Below are 26,108 nucleotides of genomic sequence, written 5' to 3' on the forward strand. Positions count from 1 at the left end.
CACGTGGAAGAACCCCATGTGGTCGAAGACGCAAGTTGGACCCAGTTCCTGCCATTTTTCACGGGGCCCAGAAAAACACCCAACACTAACGCAAATGCTTCCATTCCCCTCCATAACTAACACAACGGTACGTTGAGGATGCGACCATAATAAATTAATCTCACACTCTTTTTCTTCATTTTTAAGTATAATTTCTTATATTATATAACTTAAATAATGATAAAATGTGCAAATGAAATGTTTTATGGGGTGACGTCGTAGTATTTGACAAATTTGATTCGATAATGAATTATGCTGCTTCATGGATGGTGATTACTTACTATAATTAGTATGAATAAAGTATTACGGAGTCAAAGGGAGTCCCCGTTCTGCCATGGTTGTGACACGCCCACGTGGTGGTCATATCAAAGGGTCCCACAGCATGGTTTTATTTCTCAACCTCTATCTAATCCTATTTCTCTCTCTCCTAATAATTCCGGTTACTTCTTTACACACTAATAAAACTAAACTATTTCTTTTGTTTATTAATATTAATTATTATTTATGAGAAATGAGTTTTCCTTTCCCACTTTATTTATACCCCTACCCATTTTCGAGTTCAATCTGAACAAGAATAACGTATCATCATCATTCTTAGTTTTCTGCTTCACCTTCTACTCCTACATATCTGAATTCTGGAGCTTCAACTCACCTCATCACACAAATCACAAGAGGTTCGTGTGTTGGGGCATGAGGGTTTACTCAACTGACCCTACTTTGCTTTGCTCTAAAGTCTAAAGTATTATAGTGCCTTTTGAAACGCTAGCTAGCTCCTTTCTGCAAACCGAGCCTAGCCACATATTGTTTGAACAAGAAGCTAAGGCTAGCTAGGCTATAACTATTATTATTACCTGATTCGTAATTATTAATAACAAAACATGTTGCACTGTCTGAACACTTCGGGAAATCTAGATGGGAGCGGCTCCGACATGACAGTGATGGAAAGGCAAAGGGCAAGGATGAAGTGGCAACAAGAACGAGGATACTTCTCTGCAACTATGTTCTCTTCTAATTCTCAGGATTCTGAGGGGTCCATCATGATCGCTGCTGATTCCGCTTCTTCACTTGCTCAGGTTGTGGCTCAGGCTCACTCAATGAAGCCTGACCCAATATTCCACAACTTTGAGGCTGGCTTTGATGTCAATTCTGCAATTTCAAGGACTTATAGCTGTCCTCCTTCTCTGGCAGAACCCAAAGGCACAGACTTGTCAATTGGGAAAGACAGTTCTAAGAAGAGGAAAACTGACAAGGCTCAGAATCCCAAGGTGAGTGTGTCTTTCTATTTCTGGCCATTTTTGCATATAGAGAGAACATGTTACGCATCCTCAGATATTTATGAATATGATCTTTTTAGTGTTAGAATTGTCTAAACTAGGCATAGGAAATTTTTGTTGGTTTTGTTTAGGTTGTTGCAGAAAATGATAACAAAGACAAGAGGATCAAGGTAGGTGGTGCTGACGATGGGGAATCCAAAATCACAGGCAAGACCAGCACAAAGAATAACACAACAACCGCAGATAGCAACAACAACAACAGAGAAACTTGTGGAGAACATTCAAATTCAAAAGCTTCCGAGGTTGAAAAGCCTGACTATATTCATGTCCGAGCACGTCGTGGCCAAGCCACTGATAGCCATAGCTTAGCTGAAAGAGTCAGTAGTAATTGACCCTTTTTTTTTTGTTTTTTTTTTAAATTTTTGGTACAACTTCTCTCTTTAGATTTTTGCCGTTGGAAATTCAAAGCAAGTTTTCTTCTTATCAATTTTCGTGCAGGTTAGAAGGGAAAAAATTAGCGAGAGAATGAAGTATTTACAAGATTTAGTACCCGGTTGCAACAAAATTACAGGAAAAGCTGGAATGCTTGATGAAATCATCAATTATGTTCAGTCTCTTCAAAGACAAGTTGAGGTTAGAGTTAGGTCCATTTCATTCTTTGCTTTAGACATGGATCCATCCATCCAAAATTTATGTAAAACCCACTATTTATCTAAAGTATATATGGTTTCACTTTGAGCATCAATTAAAGGCCATGTGACTTAGTATATACATATTATGATCTTATGCAGTTCTTGTCAATGAAATTAGCTGCTGTGAACCCGAGGCTTGACTTCAATATTGATGATGTGTTTGACAAAGAGGTAAGGGACATGCAGATAGCTTATCTTTTAACTCAATTGCATTCTCTGTTGCTAATTAACATACTACTTTTATTTGACCCCCACAGGTGTTTTCTGCTTGTGCTGCTACTTTTCCAACCATAGGGATGTCATCACAGATGTCTAACCCTTCTTATCTTCAGTTCAATTCACCACAGCAAATTGTTCCGTGTGGTGGATTAGATATGACGATGAGCACTTCAGATGTGGGGCTCAGAAGGACCATAAGTGCTCCTGTATCGATGCCTGAAACGTTTCTTGACTCGTCCTGTTTCACTGTAGGTTTCACCTCTGTTTACCTGTCCATAGTGTTGTTCTAGTTGTGTTTTTTCTGTTTTCTCAATTTGATTTTATTTACGTGCGTTGCAGCAAATTTTACCCTCCTCAACATGGGAAGGTGATTTCCAAAACCTTTACAATGTGGCTTTTGATCAAGCCCCAGCAACATCCTTTCCTCATCAGCTATTCACTGGTACCTAAAAATTTGTGTCTTGTCAAATCACTTTTTTCCTTAGCCTGGTTTCTTAACAGGAGAAAGTAGAAACAAAAGACTCTGGATTTTAATAGATGATGGAGACGTCTGAGTCCCACTGATATTGATAAGAGCATAGCAAATGCTTACACCATATTTTTTTTTTTCTTTCTCAAAATAAAGAATTTTTTACAAAGTTTTCTTTTATGTTTTCTTTCCCTTTCGCACTACTTCTACTCACAGAGGAAGTAAAGGTATTGTGCAGTTTGATAAATGCTAGATTCTACATAAGTAGTATATTACACCGAATTATTTGAATCACATGACAAGAAACACTCATTTGGCATGTTAATTGTATTTTGTTAAATATAATGGATAACATTAAACAGGAAGCTCGCACTACTATTGAATCGTTTTCTTCAAGAAATTTTAGTCAAGGGAATTGCAAAGTGGACCTGTTTCTGCTTGCCATTCCACAGTCTCTCTTTTTTAGGACCAAATGAATTATTTACTACTTTGGGAGTAATTGTACTAAGCTACTCTAATATAAATTCTAAAAGTGTTCTTTGATATCTCTGCAGGTCTAGTTGAAGCTAGCAATCTAAATATGGACATGTAGAGCAGAGCTCATATTACCATTCGTTGGATTAGCTCACCCCAGATGCCTCTTATCAAGATTCTTTTTCTTTTCAAGTACATAGCATATATATTGTTTGTATACTGTTTCATAATATAAATAAAATTATATTAATACCTATTAGCTTCAGTCACCTCCTATTAGTGGCAACTTTTCACTGCTCTCTCTCTCTCAGTATAATAAATTTTTGGTAATGCTGAAACCGACATGAACTGGATACATATTAGAATATAAAGCATAAACAAATACTTAGTCACTTAAAACAATCTTTGTATTCACAAACTTATAATGGCTTGTACAGTGTGTGGAGCAAGTTAAGCAAGTGCAAGAATTTGGCTTTTGACTCTTATGACCTTTAATTAATAATTAATTATCAAATTGTCTTTCATTTAAAATTACTTTGAAAATTTAACCTCCCCAACAAATATAACACCAATCTGTCCCTGTTTGACCGTTGACCACGAAGCCTACTCGGGTATTTTTTGAAAAATTTTATCTACCCCGGTAGGGAGAGGTGTACCTGGGTATAGTTCTTGAATCTGGGAATTTGTTTGAATTATTTACCCGGGTAGGGAGGAGTGTACCCGGGTAAATCGCGTCCAGAAACCCCAATATCTATAGGTTTCGGCCATTGTTGCGAGGTATAGGGTTTTTGAAACCCCAAATCTCTCTCCCTTACCCTCTCTAATCCGAAACATCACAAATGATATAAACGAAAATACAATGAATCAGAACAGAAATCAGAACATAATTGAAAAAAACGAAAAAAAAATGCACGTTTGATCGATTTCAATTGGTAGAAGGCAGAGAGGTTGCAAGGTCCGCGAATGATGATCAGAAACAAGACGAATTGGTGCAATATTATGCCTGAAATCGCTCAAGACGACACACCTCTAGCAGCTCTACCCGGGTACCCCTTTGTGGGTTTTCGAAATGGGCTGCTGGGGTATTTAAAAACCCTACGGTCGATGTTTACCCGGGTACACTCCTCCCTACCCGGGTAAATAATTCAAAAAAATTCTCAGATTCAAGAACTATACCCAGGTACACCCCTCCCTACCCGGGTAGATAAAATGTTTCAAAAAATACCAGGGTAGAAAGGGGTGTACCCGGGTAGGCTTGGTGGTGAACGGTCAAACAAGGGCAGATTGGTGTTATGTTTTTGAGGGGGGTTAAATTTTCGAATTAGTTTCAAATGAAGGTTAAATTGGTAATTAATTAATAATTAAGGGACATAAGGGTCAAAAAGCCGCAAGAATTTACAACTATCGCTTAAACATAACATATTCCCATCAAATTTAATAATTATGTTGGCAGACTTTACCTGACTCACTGAAAATACCTTGAGATACTCCTTCCATCTTTTTCACATGAGAAGATCCACTCTCATCTTTTCTTTTCTTTTTCATTCAAATACAAATGATTCGAGAGTTAGTAGTGGAACTAACATATCACTTTTTATGAACTAAATTATCTACGGTTCTGTGATTCAATTAAGCCTTATCCATTTAGTTGGATGAAGCAGAAAGAAAACATTGAATGCTTGAAAGAGAGAGAGGAAATGAGAATGACAGTGGACCTTCACTAAAGAGCCTTTGCGGACAGAGTAAGAGGCTGTTGATTGAGACAGTGATAGCTAGGCCACACAATGATGAATACATAAGCTATAAATATGGTAGGGAGAGGAGAAGGATGGGTAGGCATTTCCATGTCTTCAATTTATTAGAATGATTTTTTTGTCTCTTAAGTACAAAAAAAGAACTATGATTCAATTCAATCAAAAGGGTCATTTCTACTCATTTGTCTATTGTTAAAAGGATAGATGGTCGGTCACCCCAGTTGTCAAATGTTTAGAATAGTATGGACAAAGGACCCACGTGTTTGTTCATTTGAGTTCTTCAATTGCTTAGACTTGGGATCATGGGATCATTTAAGGATTAAGAAGCTTTCTAAGCAGAGCTTCATGGATACTAAGAAGTTCATATACCTTCTAAATCATTAACAGACATAAATATTGGACGTAGATTCACGTCTTAATATGCATGAAAGGAGCTTTTCAATGTTAGGTTGCATCGACGGTTAATTAGGGATTACTTTTTATCTTGGAGCTACAAGTGAAGTGACACAGCTATACTTCACTTTCAAGGCACATATAATGGTGACAATGGTGGACCTGTCTCATTCATAGCCAAGATTTTGTTGATTCTCTACCCTTTCACTCACATGGGACGCCGTTGAGCTGTTCCAAGGCTCGTGAAAGGATAAGGAAAAGCCACAATGATTCCCTTGGTAGCAGCATAAAATATCAGTAAAACTTTAAAAGCATAAATCAACTTGAGTTCCATGTTTGTGTCTCATTCTTCTTCGGAAAATTCTAAATCTTGACCACATGCCCCCAGGCCGGATCAGGTTTTAAGGAGGAACGTTTGGCCCAACATTCTAATTGTATATTTTTAATTTAATATTTATTGACACATATTTTTTTTAAAAAAAGGAGAAACTTCCATTGTTATTGCTGACACGTCAGAAAAAAATTCTTACGGTATACGTAATAATTATGAAATTCTAGACGACGTTGTTTCTCGTTTTAATTTAAAAATAAAAAAGACTAGTAATTTGTCTTTTTGGGAAGATGCTTCTACTAGTACTACTGTTGTACCAAAGATTCAGTACATCCCACCAATAAAAATATTATATGTTAGCTAAATTTTTTTTTTCTGTCAGATTTTTTTTTGCTCTCCTGTGATGTAATACTCTCTTTGATGAGATGCACTGAATTTAAGTACAACAGTAGTACCAAAGATTTATTTCTCCCTGAAAAAGAAATTTATGTCCGACTCAAAACAGTAGAGGAAAGAAAAAAATAATGAGAAAGAAAAAATTGATGGTGTGAGCCACATGCATTTGTGAGTCAATTAGAAATGAATTTCTCTTTCCTCTAACATAAGAAATCTTTTTCCCCTTTGTTTAACTCCGAAATGTTTCCTAGTGGTAACATTTAACAAGCACATTCAACCAAAACAAAATTGGGCCCCAAACTAGTTGAGAAAGATAAGACAAACATAGTCATCTAACTCAATTCTCCATTTCCATTTGTTTTATAATGGAGAATGGTGACCCCGATATCGATATATATGCAGATAAACTTTAAGCAGTTAAAATTTTCAAAATCAACTAAACAGACAAAGTCTAAGAAGAGTCAATAGATTATTGACAGTAAGAGCAACAATATATCAGTTAACAATATATTACGGCATTGTATACAAACTATTCCTAGCGGTCACATAAAAAGCATTCAAAATGCTCGTAAAAGCAAATGAGACGGAAGCCATGGCAAGTAAGTCATAACGAGTTTCACAAAAAAGTGAACATAGGCAGCCAAACAATTATTAAGTTCCAGAAAATTATATTCTCCAACTACCATATTTGTGGACACTTCTTACTTGCAAAACGAAGTAAAATACTCGTGAATTTCCGAACTGAAAAGTGGGTTATCACAAAACAAAACACACCACATGAGGTTCATTTTTTGTTCCAATGAATTAGAATCAATCTTCACACTAGTATATGAAGTTAGCTATATACTCAAACAAAGCCAATATACAAAACAGACTCTTTTACAACATAATTCCACTAGATGATTGACGCATCCCCGGCATCTGTCAATCAAAGAAATGAAACACCTTCAGAATTCTAAAATTCAGCTGCAAGAAAATGTTGAAAAAGAATGACCAAGGTGAGGAAGGCAAACCTTTTCCAGGAACAATCACAACAGGTGCTGCTTTACAGTGGTGAAAGCAGTACTCACCAACACTTCCGTGCAATACGCTGAAGAAAATCACAACATCAAGCCCACAAGTGCATCAGAAAAATGGATAACAAAGACACAATCTCACTCACAGACACACAGGGAGGGAATGGAGGGGCAAACCTTTGAATCAAGCTTCTGCCTCTGGTCCCCATTACCACAGCTGCAGGTTTGATCCTCTCTGCTTCCTTGCAAATTACTTTTCCAGGATCACCTTCCACAATCCGAGCTACTGATTTCACCTGTTTTACATCATAAATAATCGATTAGGATTACATAATGGATGAGAATTTCAACCGAACAAAACCAAAGACTGACAGAGAAAGAGTAATAACAGGCGATCATCAATACAGGTTAACCATAAAATTGAATTCAGAAGAAATGGCATTTCTTGTACTCAACTAAGAAAGCACCAGAGTCACCGAAAAATGTTGGTAGGGTTTATTACTACATGCTAAGGACTCAAATATAAAGCAACTGAAAATCTTTGAAGCCATAATAAAAGGTCTCAGCTGTTCAAGAGAAACATTCTCAACCGTTGAAAAGATGTTTCAATTTAGCATTGTGATACAATCCTAGTCATCAAACGGTTTACAAGGTTGTCTAAAAGAAAGAGAAGCAGGGGAATATTGCATAATGCTGAGTCAGCAAAAGTTGTTAGGAGTGGAGATTAGTTGTAGGAAGGCACATTGGGTCACGTAGGGGGAGTTGGTTCTATTTAGAGGAGGGGATCAGCATTCTAAAGAGCATCTTGGAATATTGTGTAAGGAATGGAACCTTGGGAGAAAGTGAGGCCTCTCCAATTGTCTCACATTATCATTTCCCCTTTCTGCATTATCATTTCATTTTCCAGTTCACTATTATTTTTCCTTTCCCTGTAATTGCTGTCTCTGTTTTACTGCTATTAGGTTGTAATGTCTTTTTGTAATTCCATGGATATATGAAAAGCTTGGTTTATCAGACCAATATTCCCTATTCTCTGTTGTTGATTATGTTTGGTGTTGGAGGTCTCTATCAAATTGTGTTGAAATATATAAAAACCATTAACTGTAACCTCACCTAATAGCTTAAGCTTTTGGGTTGAATTGATTTTTTACGTGGTATCAGAGCCTCGTGTCCCAGGTTCGATCCTCGCCGCCCCCCACTTTCTTTCAAGTGGAATTTCTTTGTTCGCACAGGTAGGTGGGCCTGTGCATTGTCCACCCTTCAAGCCCAGTGAGCTCTTGTGTGAGGGGGCGTGTTGAAATATATAAAAACCATTAACGTAACCTCACCCAATAGCTTAAGTTTTTGGGTTGAATTGGTTCTTTACAAAGTGGTATAGAGCTCTTGATCTGAGAGCTTTGGTATTCGATTTTAAGATGATTCCAATATTTGATGGAGTGGAAGCATATGGACGGTAGATCCAAATGGAGCAACACTTCAAGGTGAAAGGAACTCCAGAAACTAAGAAAATTTCAGAAGCTGCGAAGGGACTGAAAGGATACGATCGCATTTGGTACCCTTTCAGGAGGGGGTCGAATTCGAAGGCAAGTTGGTGGGATTTCTCAAAGGCGATGCTAAAGGAATTTCAGCCAAAATACGATCCAGACTTATTTCTATATGACGAAGAGGAATTTGAATTCAGAAATGGAAAGTAAGGGAACTTCGTGATAGAGAAGAAGGAGACATTGAAACAGGAGAAGGAGGGTGATGGTGAAGATAAATCGACAAGAGCAAGGCTGGTTTCAGTTTTAGAATGGCCGGTGGAGAAGGAAACAAAAGTTGAAAAACCAAGGTCAAAGTATAAATTAAATCCGCATTGGAGGAGGAAGCTATACAATTGCTTCCAAAACTAGAAAAAAAGATGCTAAAAGAGAAAGAGGTCAAGGTTGAAAAAACAAATAGTGACAAAAGGGAAGTTATGGATGAGAGAAAGGATTGGGGCAAGGCGACACATAAATCAGCGACACAACAGTCTTCGTTGGTGGTAGTTGACCCGTCACCAGGGCTGTCGGATCTGCGCATTCACAAAAGGGAGGACACATCTTCACGCGGTCATGAAAAGAAGAAGATGCAAGAACTGATTGTAACTAAGTTGTGGCTACCTAGGTCAGGAAAGGAGTTGTAGATGTTAGATCATGTTACAGACGCAATGGGTCGAGCCCAAATCATGTGCAAATTAGCCAGCCCAATTAGATTAATTCGGGTCAAGATGAACCGATGCCCATTAAGTTGAGAATAATGGGTTACCAATTTTGTAAGAAGCCTCAAAAGACAACGATCTCCTTCCTACCAACCCTAGTGATACCGCAAGCAAGGAGACTGCAAAACCTTAGAGAAACAAGAGACAATGGCAGCCATGGATGCAGGGGCGGTGGGTGGAGATTTTCGAAGGAGGATATCCAGACGAAATCGCAGAATGAATTATTCTTCAATCTCGACTATAGGTGGAACCCAAATCACCAATGTAATGTTCGTTTGTTGAATTTGCTGATACCATAGGAGGAGAATGATGGCAACGAAGAGGTAAAACACTGCCATGGAGGGAGTTGGCAGAAGGGGATGAAAGCAAAAGGGAAGAGGAAAGAATTTGGATCAAGCCTTGGATTAGGCCAATTTGTATGTCAGGCCAAAGTTTCGGGCAAATGGATCCAAGATCAATCTTATCCTATCTATGTTCTAGTAGAAAATAAGCGCACTGTTCAGATATATGCTTTTGATATTGGGAGAGATTTTTTGTCTTGCAAAATGAATTAGGACTGTGCATGGTTCAAACTACTGGTCATGACTTTCTTGATAGCTTGGGAGGTGATACCTATCATGGGTTTCATGAAATTGAAAATGCACTAACAAATATAACTTGTTTACAGCTTGTTTAACCGTACAGGTTGATCCAAAATTCAAATTAATATATTTTAATCCTTATGCAAAGGTTGTGTTTGTACCAAATTACAATGAGTATATGGCAGGCGTGGTCATTCTAGGGAGTAAACTATCCAGGCATATTAGCATCGCAGACATGGAAGCAAGTGGCACAAGCCATATAAAATTTGCTTTGAATGGATGCCTTATAGGTACTTTAGATGGAACCAATGTTGAAATCAGGGAGGATATTAGTAATGAGAATTTTTTCCTCTATGGTGCAAAAGCAGATGTCCATAGTCTGCTGAAGGCAAGGGAGAAGGGATTGTGCAAACGCGATCCTTGGTTTGAAGAGACAAAATAGATTTCTGTAAGGGGGGTGTTGGAAGCTATGACTATAGCCCCATGCTTGAGTCCTTGGTGGAAAAATTCTAGTTATTGCCATGGTGATTACCTTCTTGGTCATGACTTCCCAGGCTATATAGATGCTCAGTGGGAACCGCCCAGGGGGGGGGGTTCAAGCAATGGGATCCCAGAGGCAATATCATTGTTACTTGCACTCACCTTGAGGACAAGGTGATGGTTTTTTTGGGTGGGGGGAGTATTGATACGATACCACCTAAGGACAATTTAGTGAAAGCAATACGGCTGACTCAGCTAGGCAGTTATAACTGCTTGCAAATGGTTCGAATAGACTTAATGGCGTGGGAAATGAGGTTGAGGTGGTTAAATAGTAAGTAATGAGAAGAGAGAGGGCTATCTGGAAGTTGTATTGAGAATAGACCTTAGAAAAAAGTGAGGCCTCTCCAATTGCATAGTTATAATTGCTTGCAAAGGGTCCAAACAGACTTAATGGCGTGTGAAGTGAGGTTGAGGTGGTTAAATAATAAGGAAGGAGAAGAGTGAGGGCTATCTAGAAGTCGTATTGGGAAAGGACCTTGAGAGAGTGAGGCCTCTCCAATTGTTCACATTATCTTTTTCCTATTTCATCTCTATATTTTTCTTTTCCCAGCTCTGCAGTTGATTTACCTTGTCATGTCTAAACTGTTTCACTGTCATTTTATACTGTAATACTCTTTGAGATTCCGTAAATACAAAAAACTGGTTTCACTAGGCCAAAAAACTCTGTTCTTTGCTGTTGTTTCTTTATTTAAGCGGAGGTCTCTACCAAATTGGTATCAGAGCTCTGATCCGAGAGCTTTGGTAACCGATTTCAAGATGATTCTAGTGTTTGATGGAGTGGTAGCTTATGGATGGCAGATCCAAATGGAGCAATACTTCAAGGTGAAAGGAATGCTGGGAACTAGGGGCCTAAATGGGCTAGGCTAGGCTGGGCTTTGGCCTTCCTGGCCTAAGCTTAAGTAAAAAAATATTCAGCCTATTGGCCTATTACAGGCTTCGTTTATAGGTCTGACCTGACCTATTTTAAAAAATATAGAAAGCCTGCTATGGCCTACAGGCCTCCCACTGCAGATACTGAGCAAAGAAAATAATTGTATATAATTGTATAGAACAAAGAAAGTTCCATTTATGCATGCACTAATACTTCTCATAAGAAATAAAAAATGACAAACAAGAGTCAATATAATACCCTAGATCTATAATGTATATCAGAAGAGATTTAGAGTCAAAGAAATGAGAAAAATAAAAAAGAAATACAATTACTGGGTCAACCAAAGATGAAACTTAGAGATAAGAGTGAGAAGTCACTTAGAAGCGGTGATGCACAAAAGAAATTAAAGTTGATAGTTTGCCACCTAAAATAAATATATTATTTTATTTTAAAGAATTAAATAAGCCAGCCTATAAGGCTTTAGGCCAGGCTTGACAAAGTTGGCCTACTTTTAAAAAAAGCTTTCTTGCAAGCCTAAGCCTACTCTACTTCTCAGAAAGGCCAGGCTAGGTCAGGCTCAACATAGGCCAGGATGTAGGTCAGGCCAAGCCAGCATGGCCCAAAATTTTAGAAGCAGCAAAGGGACTAAAAGGAAACGAACATATCTGGTACCTTTGCTAAAGGGCGTTGGTGGGATCTCTCAAAGGCGATGCTAAAGTAATTCCAACAGGGATACGATCCTGATTTATATCTATGTGGCGAAGAGAAAGGCAGGGGCCGTTTGTATTCAGAAACGGAGAGGGAAGGAAACTTGGTGATAGAAAAGGAGACACCTAAACTGGAGAAGGAAGCAGAGAAAGAACACGAACAAACGCGTAAGCAGAAACTGCTTCAGCGAAAGCAGGCAACGGAGTTGAGGGAAGAGACCATAGAAAAAAAGGATGTAGGTGTGCAAGAACAACTAACACCATCACCATCGGCAATGTTCGCCGATGCAACGCTATCGCTAGGACCGTCAGATTTGATTTTGTCTATAAGGATGGAAGATTATGCGCAGTGCAATTAAGAAAGAATAAGGTGGGTGATAAGTCTCTTAAATGAGACTTGAAACATATGGTTTAATGTGAAAATGGAGAGAAAAGAATAATTTTTGTGTGATTAAAAACCCCAAATTTATGTTGAGTTGAAATATAATAGGTTTTGGATACTAATGGGCTCATTTTTTATTTTCAGGCCCATATGTTACTTTCCAAATCAGAGAAACCCAAATCAAAGAAGAGAAGAAATAAAAGAAAAAAAAAAGAAATGGGCTGATGATTGTTCATTGACTCACCAGAAGCCCATTTGTAAGGGAAAGACACAAAACCTACGAAAAGACCAACACAAAAGTAGCTAAGTAACATCTGAGTCTTCAGATCTCACGAACCCTAATCCTCTCTTTCTCAAACCACGACTCAGACCCTAACCACAGCCTCACACCAAATCCTTAACCTTTCATTTCAATCCAACCACTTAGCCATCCAAAACGATCATCCAGTCTCATTTTCTGTCACCCATTGAACCACACAAGCCTGCTTTGTAAGGCTATTGTTCTAGAAGCCATACACAAACAGATTAGTGACGAGGATACTGTTATGAGTGCGGAGAAAAATTTCATTTGCAAAATTTGTTGCGATTGTGGAACGGTTGGGGACCACTGGTGTGTAACGCGCAAGGAGCGCGTGTATACCTGCTGAGCTGGAGAGGAAAATCGCGCAAAGAAGGAAAGGAACCCTATAAAAAGGGAAAGAGGAGTGAGTCAAAGCGGTCCCTTCTTCCGACTCCTGATTTTCTGATTTATCGTTTTTATTAGTTCTTGCTTTCTGCACAATTTTTATTTTCTTTTAATTTCTATTTTGTAATGAGATTCTGGTTCATCTGATGAACTCGATACATGCATTTACAGCACTGAAATTGCTGGTTGTTAGGCGAGTGCTGTAAATTATTTTCTAGCATTTCTTTTTTGTAATTTCTTTAGTTTTCTGTTACTGTGTGTAAGCCTCATCCATATGGATAGTGGCTAACTTTTTAGAGGTTGGGTTTTAGGTGATACCCAAACCTCAGTTCTTGTCAAATATTTGATTTTCTGGTTTTAATTTTTATATCTCAGTTGTTTAATGTTTTTTTTTTTATGTTTAAAATTATCTGCATTTTGGCCAGATGTCAGAGGTTTGGTTAGGATTTAGTTGTTGAGAAACAACTAATTCTGGATTCTGCATTAGACACATGGACTTAGATGAGAAATCATCTAAGGGATCTCAATTCAGAAATGAATGAGTCCTCATGTAATATTGGACCTGAGTCTCAAGAGTCCTAATCCCACTTGGCATAGAGATATGGAAGTGGGCAAATTTGGGATAAAATAATTTTTAAGAGATTAAAAATTAACAATACAGTTCTGTTAACTGAGAATCTTAGGATGAGCTTTTTGTTAATCAAATTATTTTTCAAGTACTGTGGGGAAGGAGAGCCAGAACTCAACCCACCTTTTTAAACTTCTTTATCAACTCAGATTTCTAATTTCCTTTGTTATTTCATATTTCAATCTCTGTTCTGTTTCAAATTTTAAATACAAAAAAAAAAGAAAAGAAAATTCTTGTCACATCTGTCATTTAATTTGCTTCATTCTTACTCCTTATTTTATAATTTAGGAAAGTAATTCAGAAAAATTTTAAAAGAAAAGTGAACAGTAGTATTTTAGATCCATTCTAGATTATTTTTACTTTACAATTTTTATTTCTTTTATTTTCAAATAGTAACTCAGTTTTAAGCAATTACAAATTTTAGTCATTTCAAAACGCCAACGATCCTTGTGGGAACGATAACTGGGACTTATAACAGCCCTATATTACTTGTTGTCGCGTATACTTGCGCGCATTACTTGCACAACTGTTAGCAAGGCAACAGTGGGCACAAGTGTGTAAAGAATCGAAGAATGAGAAGTGAAATATGGGCAGGATTGGAAAGAGACCCACAATGTAGCAATAAACATGGAGGAAGATTATGAACTCATTAAGGAGAAGAAGGGAAACAAATCAGATCTGAGTTGAAATTGGGTCAAGTTATAGACCCGTTCCTAATTAATGCCAGGTTTTTTCCAGCCCAATTAAAAAGGAATGGCATCTCTGGTTTATATAGTTATTGGGCTTGTAAGCCCATGAATGTGCTCGAGTTAAGTGAGATAAGAAAAACATGGTCGCCGTTTAAGCATGTTGGATTGGACCTTCGAAGAACAAGGAAATGCAAGCAGGCTCATTGAGTTAATCAGGGAACTATTGGTCCATTCTTCTTCCATATTGCAAACCCTCAACCTCTTGATTTGCAATGGGGACGGCTGCAGGGAACGATGTGGGGCATGAAGCCGTACCTGTTCCAGGTGGGGAATTGTTGCCATTTTCGTTCCATGGTGGTGTGAGGTATTGTTAGGGAGCATATACCAGAGGTGGTGGAATTGTTGGCCATTGGAGAAGGGTCTTCAGTTTCGTTTCAAAGTTGCGACAGTGCTTCAGTTCGGAGAAGCAGAGCTTGAGAAGGAGGCAAAGATCAACAAGGGTCACGTGGTGGGTGTCGATTGGCTACGAAATTTGAATTTCAAACCCAAACTCTTGCTCATGGCGCTAGTTAGCAACATTCTCGACGACATTTGCAGGTTTGTGAACATTTGTGATGTTTGGGCTTTGGGGTTCATATTTGAACAACATCAATCCGAAATGTTTGAGAGCTATCCGACGACCTAGGGCAACTTAGTTTTTGCAAATAGGGAGTTAGTTTGGTGTTCAACGGAGAATTACATGAATTTATTATTCTCCTCCTTAGAGCCTGATTTTTTCCACACTAGCTCATTGGTTCGATGGTTTGCGATATGGGGTGATAAAAGAATCCACGAGTCTAGAAAGGTTGTTTCAAACGAAGGTATTATGGAAAATTCATTGTATACAGTGGGGGGGCTTGACATTAATGGCTTATCTAGCGTAGAAGCTACTTCAAAAGTCATTGAGTGGGTAGAAAAAAATGCAAATAGAACCAATGCATCCAAGGTTCTTCCTGTGCTAGAAATATCCACTGGTTTGGTCAGTTCCACAACTTCTCAAATTGTGAGCTCTCTTAGGCAATATGTTCACATTTTTAGTGGAACCAAAGTTATCTCGCTTCATCAGCGAGACTTATGATTTTTTAGGATACCCTTCAAGGAAAGGTGCTGATGACCATGTATATCCCAATTTTATGGATGTGGCAGTGATAGAGGCTGCTTCAAAATTTCTAAATGTTCATAGTATTGTGGTTGGTTGAAGTGGCAAGTAAAGGCAACAATATTACTAGTGTAGAGACCCTTGATAGCTTATTCACAAAACCACATGGAAGAATTGAAGAGGGGCAATGGGATCCTGGTGGAGGTTATGTAGCCTCGTGCATTAGTTGGCCATTAAGTTTCAAGCAATGTGACCCCCGGAAAATGATCATCACCTTGAGGACAAGGTGATTGTCAGAGGGGGAGTATTGTTACAATCCTAATCAGCAAATAGTTTAGAAGGGTGTATAAAAGAAAGAGAAGCAGGGGAATATTGCATAATCATGAAAGAGAATCGATTAGTATATATTAAAAGAGAGAGAGAGAGAGATGCTAACCATTACGACTTCAAAAGCCTCGACCGCTAATTTCTCCATCAGCCCCTGGGTTATGTCGTAAACAACTTGGTTCTTCACATCTGCAAAATATTTACGTTACTTGGTTTGAGGGGAAAAAAGGAAAAAGAATGAAAAGAAAGCTAAGAAAGAATGAAGTAAAGAAAGGAACCAGAAACTGCGTGAACGAGATGGATGGTATCAGCGAGCCTGCAAAGGTGGATGAGAGCCCAATCAAAGGCATATTTGCTGTTAGGACCATGATCTATGGCTATTAGTATATCCCTTCCTCTTCTCCTTTCCCCTGTTTCTCTCTCAAGTTCTGGCTCCGGCACCACTGGTATCAGAGAAGGAAGCCTCACTTCTCTGTAGTTGTATTCTTCTTCTTCCATCACTGTCTCCATTTTCTCAGAATTTTCAGATCAGGTCAACTTTTTCTTCGCCAACACACTATTCACAATTCAGATCAACTACTTTTGCTTTGGGTTCTCTGTATCTGTATTCCAATTTCAGATGGCGATTATTAAAATTGAATTAAAAGATAGCAAAGGGTTTTTAAATAGTTGGGGGTGAGCTGGCCCTTCTTCGTCTTTTCTAAATAGTCGCCGAAAAATTTCGTGTCCAATTAGAAAACCTGTACCTGCGTTCAATGCTTATCGGTCTCCTCTTTCAACGTTTTTTGATTTCTATTGTTTAATAGGATTTTGAAAAAAAATTCTTCCTCCAAAAATTCTCTTCGAATTTAAAAATAAGTACAATATTTATGGAAAAGCCTTACTTATTTTTATTTTTTTTTGGTAATCTGAAAGCCTTTCTTATTTTAAAATGATATAAAGTTATCTTCTTTTAAATAATAAACGTTTTTCTTCAAATTTATATATGGAGTTTATTTTTTTCATGTTGCGTGAGAAAATAAATTCTTCTGACACACACCATAGAAAGGTGTGTCACTCATTTTTTTTGTTTTTTGTTTTTTTTTAAATAGGTGAATCTCACATGTGATATATCTATAACATGAGATTAGAATTCTCTTATAACATAAGATTTATTTTTCCATTTATATATTCAACATATCATTCATCACATGATGTTATCTCCAATTTAAGGTCTTCTAGAAACAAATGGATAGCCGTTCAAATTGACCAATCTCACTTTTCCAGATTTTAAAATTTTAACCACCCCCTAAAATTGATCAATGCAAATTAGAATTTTTGGATTGCTGGATAATTGTCCGTCACTTCACTCAAAATTAGTCGGTTACGAGAATACTGAAAAGTCTGACTAGTCCCAAATAGACAATTAGAATTATGAAATTCAAAATTAAAATTAACCAATGCAACACTGCTCAAAAGAACCACATACAACATGTGGAATTGCTAATAGAATTTTTAAATATTGTAAACGTGTAACTTAGGATAGGTAACTAACTGTTATTGAACAAGAAAAGGATTGGACAAGGAACCGATATATCTAGCATATTATTGAACACTTCAATAGAATCAATACTATAGTGTAAGGAACAGATAATTCACTAACACACACAAGCATATACAGAAAGGTGGTGGAAAATACAGAGACATTAATCACGATTCTTTGTGAAACTAAAAAAAAAACTGCGTAACTAATCAATTATAATAGGGATAACGAATCAGCTTTCTTAAAATAAGGAAAAATAAAAAGTACATTTGACATGCATGTTTGTAATTATTGATAAAAAAAAAAAGTTAACTTTCTCCTCGTCGTCGGTGATGATCTCACTAGATATATCAGCAGTTACGTCGTTGTTAATGGTTAAACAACCACACCCAAATATACAGTTTTGAAAAAAAAAAAAAACATGACTCAAGCTTTGGCGTGCTTATGTCAATGCTCTTGTGCAAGGTATCATGCAGAGAGACTAACTATTTTAATGCAAAGAGTAATTATACTTGTTTGAGGTAGGTGGGGTCATGCAATTGAGGTAGGTACGGTGGCATGCAAATGCATGCTGGAGGTACACAGGTAGTGGAATACGATGACTGATTCACTGCCTGGTATCCAATGCATGCATGCGCGAACTACCCAAAAAGTGACAGATGAACACCAGTGCCCTTTTTTCAATATTTTTTTTATTACTACACAAAATTTTTATATTAATTTTATGAAATAATATAAACTTATTTCTCATTAACGGAATGAGTATGAAATTTAAATCTTTAATAAAAATAATTTAAATTCAAAAAGTATTTATATAACATTTATAAAAAATGAAATATTGGCTTAATAACCGCACATTTAGTGGTGGGCTGCCCCAAAATTTTGCAGTGGAAGACTTGACGGACAATGGCGGACCCAGAAAAATTAATTCATGTCCGCACATTTATTGGTGGGCTGCCCCGAAATTTTTTTTCATATAACTCTAGGCAGGAACCTTTCCCACCAAAACCAGCCCACCCTGATTTGTCATAAGTAGCCCAATGATTTTGCAGACAAATATTTAGCAAATTCTGATTCAGAATTCTGAAAAAGAAGGAAAAACATATAGGGTGAATAGCAACTCTAGGCGAACAAAAACATAAACTAGTAAAAATGATGTATAAATTAAATGTTACTAGTGAAGCAAGTATGAGAGTGAACCTGTGTCCAATGATTGTTGCGTTGAGCGAATGAAGTGTGCAAACCCAGAAAATATATCATAACACATGGTAAGAACTACAGAATAAAGTATCTTTCTCTAGCGAGCATATGTTTGGGCCTTTTCTCTTAACAATTTATTTGAGCATACAAAGCATAAAATTCTAGCCGTCCTATCTCTTCAGTTACTACTTTAAAAACAATATATATCAGAATTAGTAATATTTAATCTCAACACAAAAAATGTATTTAGCATCTGCATTGACAGAATTAACAGTGACAAACCTCAAAATTATCTCTGTTTTGAACATATTCCCAAGAAAGTATTTTAAATTGTTGAAGAACAACAACAACAATATCCTGAAGATATCCTATTTTTCTGAAATTCTGAGGAAAAATTGCAAGCAACAACTTAACAGAAGAAACGAGTATTTTGGGGGGGATAAAAACAATACCCTTGAACATTTCTGAGGGTCTGGTTGAATCGAGTGTCAAGGATTCCTATGGTGGTGTCTTTGTTGGGCTGATGTTGTTCCCTATTGTTGTTATCCTCGTTCTTCAATCTTCATGGTTGATCGAAGGAGGTAAGGGTTTTTTTAATCACTTTCAGTCTTCAGAGAAGATAGATCGAAGAACCCAATAATAATTGTAAACTCTAATTTTTAATCACTTTGTCATGTGCACCTACGTAGGTCCGCCGCTGCGGGCGGGTATCAACGCATTCTTGAGGTATGTAGGTGCCATAAAACAAAGTAGAATCCGATGACTTGCTGGTACATTGTTTCAGGTTATCTTTATATTGTGTTTTTCTTTCATTGGCATGGATGAGATTCTTTTGGAGTCTTTCACATATTTGTGTCTGTAAGTCACATGAGTCTATTAGATATCACTACAATACAAAATTTGAAGATACAAAACTGCTTGTCATTTTCCTATATCATGACAACTTTGCATTAGGAAATTAATTTTATTTCTTGAAAAATTTACATCTCTTTGTTATTGCAAAATGTGACCAATTTTACTATAGCTTTGACTATATTGTTATTCGAAAAATTCTCGATGGTTCATCTGGTGGTGGATTCAAAAAAATTTATGATGCGGAAAACAAATTAAATATTAAAGTTACAAGTATTATTTTGATTAATAGGATGAGTTAACTATTACAATCTAGCGAAAGAGCTAATCTTATTTTATTTTAATCCATTCGTGTCTAATTTTAATAGATTGCATCATTGCATGGATGGATATCTAAATTAGTCATTTAAAATTATTTTATTTTATTTTATTTAATAAAAAGGAATTATATCTCTCATTAGTGAATCAAGGTTTTGCAATAAAGATGTATCTAAATTTTCTTTTAACAAATACATTTCGAAAAAAATGTTTCTGAGTTAATGCAGATAAGTTATCTGCGTTTATTCCCAAAACAACATCGTTTTGGTATTGAAATCTTAAAAAATTATGAATATAAGGACTATTATAACCCTAAAATAAATTAAAATTACAAAAACACCATGATTTCCGTCCCAAAACGACGTTGTATTGACTTACTGCAAATAAATTATCAAATTATCTGCAGTAAGTTCAGAAAAAACGAACCCATATATTTCATTTTTCTAAAATGAATTCAAATCCCACCTTGATATTTTGTCTCACCTAAATGCACTGAGACAGGCTATGTGTCGAAATACATTTATTTGTCTGAAAAGATCAGTACTATATAGGACAAGTACCATGATAACTCCATCTTATTGTGAGAGCAGAGCAATTTGTCCTCTTCTAGTTAAAAAAGAGCAAATTCTTCAATGGCAGGGACTAGCAATAGCAACGTTCTGATCATCGGAGGCACCGGTTACATCGGAAAGTTCATCGTTGAAGCAAGTGCCAATGCTGGCCACCCAACCTTCGTTCTGGTCCGGGAGTCTACTCTTTCCAATCCCGCTAAATCATCCATCATCGACAAATTCAAGAACCTGGGTGTCAATTTTGTTATTGTGAGTAAAAAAATCCTCTCAACCTTTGCCTACTTAAAAATTATCAAAGGGTGCTTTTTGACATATTTTTATGGGAAAAATTAGTAATTATGTGATTCGAGAGAGAATGTTTCTCTAGAGCATTCATAAATCAAGGATAGAACTTACTCTCTCTTTTTTCTGTCTTCTCTTCTCTCTTCTAATTTGTGAGTTCTCTCACGTTTAAGTAATATTTCCCTATTTTTATTTATAAATTAAAATTTAGACCCATCTAGACCAAAAAAATAAAAAACAAAAAAAAAAATCAAGAGAAAGAAATAATAAAAAAATTAAAATAAGTAATTTTAGAATAAATGAGATGGCAGTTATTTCATATTTGACCATTAGACTTTAGTTTTTGATGGATGTAGCTGGTGAAATTGTTAATTGAATTGGATGTTGTCCTTTATTATATATGCAGGGAGATCTATATGATCATCAGAGTTTGGTGAAGGCCATAAAAGAGGTTGATGTGGTAATCTCTACAGTAGGACACTTTCAGCTAGCTGATCAAGATAAGATCATTTCTGCCATTAAAGAAGCAGCAAATGTTAAGGTATACTCTTTCAATTTTTAAGTAAAGCACTTGCACCGTTTTCTTTCTGTTTTGTTTTCAACAATTCCTTTTTTGTGCTCTGCAGCATTAGCATTTTCTGATGTTGATACTGTTTCATAACCAAAATCAAACCTTTTAAGTATAGAAAGATCGGTTTAATATTGGTGGCTTCTTTTGGATCTATAGCTAAATTACCCAACTTAAATTTGAGCTGAACCACAATTTCGTGCATCTAAACATTAAGTGTTTCGAAGAAGACAAGGTGAAGCTTGTTCTTCTTCACCTTGATAATCGAAGACATCATAAAATTATCATATAATCTGAAATATGACATTGCATGTTCTAATTTGTGTAAAAACTGCTGCGATTGCTTCAGTTCTAATTCTGGATGACAGAAAATTTATATATATTTTGAGGTTGCTCAAACGACTATTTTATTTCACAGAGGTTCTTTCCTTCGGAGTTTGGAAATGATGTGGACCGGGTTCATGCAGTTGAACCAGCAAAGACTGCATTTGCCACTAAGGCCAAAATTCGCCGAACCATTGAAGCAGAAGGAATTCCCCATACTTATGTGTCAAGCAACTTCTTTTCTGGTTGGTTCCTACCCAATTTGTCACAACCTGGAGCTACAGCTGCCCCGAGAGATAAAGTTGTTATCTTGGGAGATGGAAACCCCAAAGGTTAAATCTCAAGATTAGAAATTTACATGTCACTCGTTGTCCTATTACTAACATGTGCTTTTTAACAGCTGTTTATAACAGGGAGGAGGATATTGCTACTTATACTATCAAATCTGTTGATGATCCAAGAACCTTGAACAAAATTCTCTACATCAGACCACCAGCTAATACCTTATCGTTTAATGACTTGGTATCTCTTTGGGAGAAGAAGATCGGTAAAACTGTTGAAAGAATCTATGTATCAGAGGAACAACTCCTGAAGCAAATTCAAGGTTAGTAAGTCATCATTATTTGGGATATGTGCTGGATTTAACAGTGATAACTTAATTTTCTTTTCTTTTCTTTTTTAGAGGCCTCACCACGCTTAAATGTGATCCTGTCGATTGGTCACTCTGTCTATGTAAAGGGGGATCACACTAACTTTGAAATTGAGCCAGCATTTGGTGTCGAAGCTTCAGCACTCTATCCTGATGTGAAATATACCACTGTGGAGGAGTACGTTGACCAGTTTGTCCGTTGATATATCCTCTTGGTAAAACTTAATTTTCTAACTAAATAAAACAATCTAGTAGCACTTCCTTGTTGAGCTGTGCTACTTAGGAACTATGTATGAGTTAGAAACCTATGCTACGTATGCTTTGATAGTTTTATTCCGTGCCTGTTTAAGTTATCAATTTCAATTTTTACTTTCCTTTACTTCTATGAAAATTCAGAGTGAAAATATAAATTTTAATGGAAAGGTAAACAATTTTATTTTCCTTTTTTGATTTTATTTGGAGTTCATCAATCGCGAATCAAGATTAATTTAGAATAAAGGTAATGATGATATTTGCTATGAAAATTGAAAAGGGCAATAATAGTACGTTTGAGGCCTTGTCATCTAAGACACCTGTAGTCGGGAAAGAAATGGATGTGAGACCTATTATATGCAAGCAAATACTAGGACTACGTAACCCATGTTAAAACATGTCCATATCCTTCATGAACTCTCTCAAATAGTCACTAACTTTCTCAAAAACCGTTTTGATCAGGCCTTTAATTTTACCTTTCATGATATAGACGACTTCTAATGCAAGGGGGTAATGATTACATGCCGTTGAACAAAATGATTAATTGGTAAATGCATGATGTACAACACTACTGAAAATGGACAGTGTCTAAATTGCTTAAGCACATCGGCTTTCAACTGCATCATAAGTAATGGGCCCAACGTTAGTCGTACTTTAAGAGACAGATTACAAGAAAAAGTGACCCCTATCAAATCTTTTATTATATAGTAGAGGCAGAAATAAAAGAAAGTGATGGGTGAACTTTGCCTTAATATTGTGGTAGAGAGCACCAGTCAAGGTAAGATTACAGCATCACAAACTCACAATACAAGCAGAGCTTTACAAGAAAATAAAAAACTGAACTCAATACCAATGTGTATCAACAATGAAGTTCACTGCCAATAGTAGCACGTCTTCTGGTATAATAAAACGAGTGAACACTAAGATTTTCTGTAACTGCATACTAGCATTCATAATAATCTGAATACAAATTCCTTCAAAAAAAAGGGCGAAAATTAACTACCCTGAATGTTCACAAAACCTAACTTGTCCTTCATTAAGTAGATCCGTGTTCTACACATCTCGCAGGCAAGTTTTAGTCTGCACGAGAGCCACTGCTACTTGCAGAAGATTTCTTACCGCCATACTTCTGTAAAATATTAAAAGAAATCGTGCATTATATGTCAGGTAGAGGATATAAAATAAAGCAAATCTTACTTCCGCTGGACTTAAGGTACAAAAAAATAACAGGTGCACAAGGCAAATGATACAAAAGAGATTTAAGCATAAGAAACTCAACCTGCTTTCCAAGGTTGAATGGGATATATTTGTATTTGATCATGTGTGCAATTTGGCGCCTCATTGTAAGGGCAAAGAGAACAATCCAATAACAAAGTAATATAGGCCAAAAGACAGGAACATCAAATACGGACAAGAAGGTCATCACAAATGCAATGCAGAAAGCCTTTGTGAAAGAATACCTGCAGCCATAATAAAATTACAAAATTCATAGACCAAACATAAAGGAATGCACATGAAAAGCACCCACCTCTTTCAGGAGAGTTGAATTATATAAATCAACTCACACCACCAGAGTCATTACTTAAAGTTATTCTTGTTTATGATGCCATCCCCGTCATACAACAACATCTAATCTCCACTCAGAAATAGATTTGTTCCTTAAAATATCATTTCTCAACAAGCATCAGGGTATCAATTTTAGCATGAAATCTTAACAAGTAAAAGCCCAAACAGACAATCAAGGCCAACAGTTATTTGACTCAAGACTTTAAAATCGTTTTCTAAAAGAGAAATCCTAAATTACCAGAACTTAAACTCAGGAAGTCTGCGAATGAAGGGTTTGAACTCATCAGAGCCTTTGGTTGGAAGCAAAGGTCCATTGGAAGGTTCCATGTCAGGATCAACCAAAGGGGAGAGAAAGCCAATCAAGAGATTGAGGAGGTAGATTCCGAGCCCATAAGACACAATGTAAAACCCATGGACATAGAAAACCCTCAAAGCATAGATGGATGCCAAAACCAGAGTTCCAATCCATCTATAAGTAGTATGAGGAGTAGATTTATCCAGATAATATTGAAAGAGCTTAGAACATTGCTGCCAATATTGGTTGACCGGTGAAGCAGCGGAGGCACTGCCGCCTTCAGTTCCCTCCATTCAAATCACAACCTGAGAAGAGAAATAACCCAAGTTTTCAAAACATTCACCAAATTAGATATATAACCAACCATTTTCTTCCATTATGTATTAGGATACAGACATAATCAACCATATAAACCTGAAAAAAGGAAAGATTTGGAGAAAGCCCTTTGTTCCAATGACTTACATTAACAATCTAATATTTAGGGTTCTAATGAATCTAACCTAGAATTTTAAAATCAGAATAAAAGTATAAAAACGAAAACAATTAGATGATAAAGTTAAGGGAAAATGAGATCTGGAAATAGATGGTGGGAGTTAATTGGCGATTAGAGAATGAAAGGATAAGGTTGAGAAGATGGGAAGAAGAAAGCGGAAGATAGAGAAAATGGAGAAGGAGAATGGAAGAAGAATAGGAGCTGACCTGAGAAGAAGAGTATTGTTCAATGGATGGCGGAACCGAAAAGCGAGCGAGCGAGCGGATCTACAAGGCTAAGGCTGATGCCAATTTTTCCCCTTTTTACTATTGTTATTCTCTCTTTTTCTATTTTGTTTCCTTTCTCCGTCAAGTTCAACCCTCGTGTTCGGTATTGTACTGCTTAAAACCCATGAATTGAGGTGAGGCTCAGGTGGACCTCATCACGTTATTATTTTTAAATTTTTATCAAATAAGACTCGTGGTTGAATCCATAAACACACTAGTTTGCAATTTAATCATTTTATTATTTGGAATAGGATATTATTCTTACATTTTTTTTATATCTACTTTATCTGATCTAACGGTATTGAAAAGGAGTAACTAAGAGTTAAGACAGATATGATAAAAAGGTAAGTAAAATATCCTATCCTTTATTAATTTGACTTGGAGTTAGCAATTCTATTTTGAACTAAATTGGATCATAATTACATGAGATATTATATTATACCTGCCTTTTTGTGTATATTTTATCCACTCATTTCTAATATAGTTAGGTTAGAATCATAAAAAAGAGAAGAAGAGTGAAAATTAGAGTAAGCATAAAAGAATGTACACACGGTATTCTATCCCTAATTACATAACCTCTTTTAAAAATCTCATACCAAATTAATCGGATAATTAATAAAGAAAAATCAAGCAAAAATTGTCATAATTTAATCATTATAGTGGAATATAATATTATATATCTATCTTTTTTCATATTTACTTTATCGGCTTATTTTCAATACTATTATATCACAATCTCAAGAGAAGAGAAAAAATATGAAGGTCAATTGAAATTGTGTTCCAACAGTGTAGGAAAAATAAGTATGAAAAAAAGATAGGCATGATACTTACCTTTTTAACAATAAGATACTAGTCTATATTTTTTATATATATCTACCTTATTTAATCCTCTCGAATATTATTAGATAAGAATATCAATTGACCTTCATCATTTTTTTCTTCTCTTAAAACTCTATCAAATGGTATTAAATAAAAGTAAGTAGACTAGGCATGAAAAAAAAAATTATACCTTACATCTTTTTTATGCCTACTTTATCTATTTTTCTCCAAATACCTTAGGGAAGTGTTTGGTTCAAGTTTTCTTAGAGGATGCCTAGGTATTATA

General features: G+C 36.3%; 4 protein-coding genes across 4 annotated transcripts; 2 read left to right on the top strand and 2 right to left on the bottom strand.

Moving 5' to 3' along the window:
* Nucleotides 1–719: 719 nt before the first annotated feature.
* On the top strand, nt 720–3,334 carry LOC133315144 (transcription factor bHLH63-like). Its single transcript, XM_061516715.1, has 7 exons — nt 720–1,304; nt 1,445–1,690; nt 1,812–1,946; nt 2,105–2,176; nt 2,263–2,472; nt 2,564–2,666; nt 3,248–3,334. The coding sequence occupies exons 1-7, from the start codon at nt 918–920 to the stop codon at nt 3,283–3,285; spliced, it is 1,191 nt and encodes a 396-aa protein (XP_061372699.1). The 5' UTR covers nt 720–917; the 3' UTR covers nt 3,286–3,334.
* Nucleotides 3,335–6,672: 3,338 nt separating this feature from the next.
* On the bottom strand, nt 6,673–16,566 carry LOC133315141 (universal stress protein PHOS32). Its single transcript, XM_061516713.1, has 5 exons — nt 16,123–16,566; nt 15,954–16,033; nt 7,235–7,353; nt 7,055–7,131; nt 6,673–6,962 (listed from the first exon to the last, which is right to left on the bottom strand). Exons 1-5 carry the CDS (start codon nt 16,352–16,354, stop codon nt 6,937–6,939), a joined length of 534 nt encoding a protein of 177 aa, XP_061372697.1. The 5' UTR covers nt 16,355–16,566; the 3' UTR covers nt 6,673–6,936.
* A 3,733-nt stretch (nt 16,567–20,299) lies between these two features.
* On the top strand, nt 20,300–22,522 carry LOC133315110 (phenylcoumaran benzylic ether reductase POP1-like). The gene is made up of 5 exons (XM_061516668.1): nt 20,300–20,557; nt 20,997–21,131; nt 21,577–21,814; nt 21,883–22,086; nt 22,165–22,522. The coding sequence occupies exons 1-5, from the start codon at nt 20,369–20,371 to the stop codon at nt 22,332–22,334; spliced, it is 936 nt and encodes a 311-aa protein (XP_061372652.1). The 5' UTR covers nt 20,300–20,368; the 3' UTR covers nt 22,335–22,522.
* Nucleotides 22,523–23,135: 613 nt separating this feature from the next.
* LOC133315120 (protein RER1B-like) lies at nt 23,136–25,109 on the bottom strand. The gene is made up of 4 exons (XM_061516686.1): nt 24,944–25,109; nt 24,188–24,549; nt 23,663–23,843; nt 23,136–23,512 (listed from the first exon to the last, which is right to left on the bottom strand). Exons 2-4 carry the CDS (start codon nt 24,535–24,537, stop codon nt 23,459–23,461), a joined length of 585 nt encoding a protein of 194 aa, XP_061372670.1. The 5' UTR covers nt 24,538–24,549; nt 24,944–25,109; the 3' UTR covers nt 23,136–23,458.
* Nucleotides 25,110–26,108: the final 999 nt, after the last annotated feature.

The sequence above is a fragment of the Gastrolobium bilobum genome, unplaced genomic scaffold (genome assembly GCF_033153095.1).
Source record: "Gastrolobium bilobum isolate Gb01-03AN ecotype WA unplaced genomic scaffold, APGP_CSIRO_Gbil_v1 utg8583, whole genome shotgun sequence".
Classification (NCBI taxonomy): Eukaryota; Viridiplantae; Streptophyta; class Magnoliopsida; order Fabales; family Fabaceae; genus Gastrolobium; species Gastrolobium bilobum.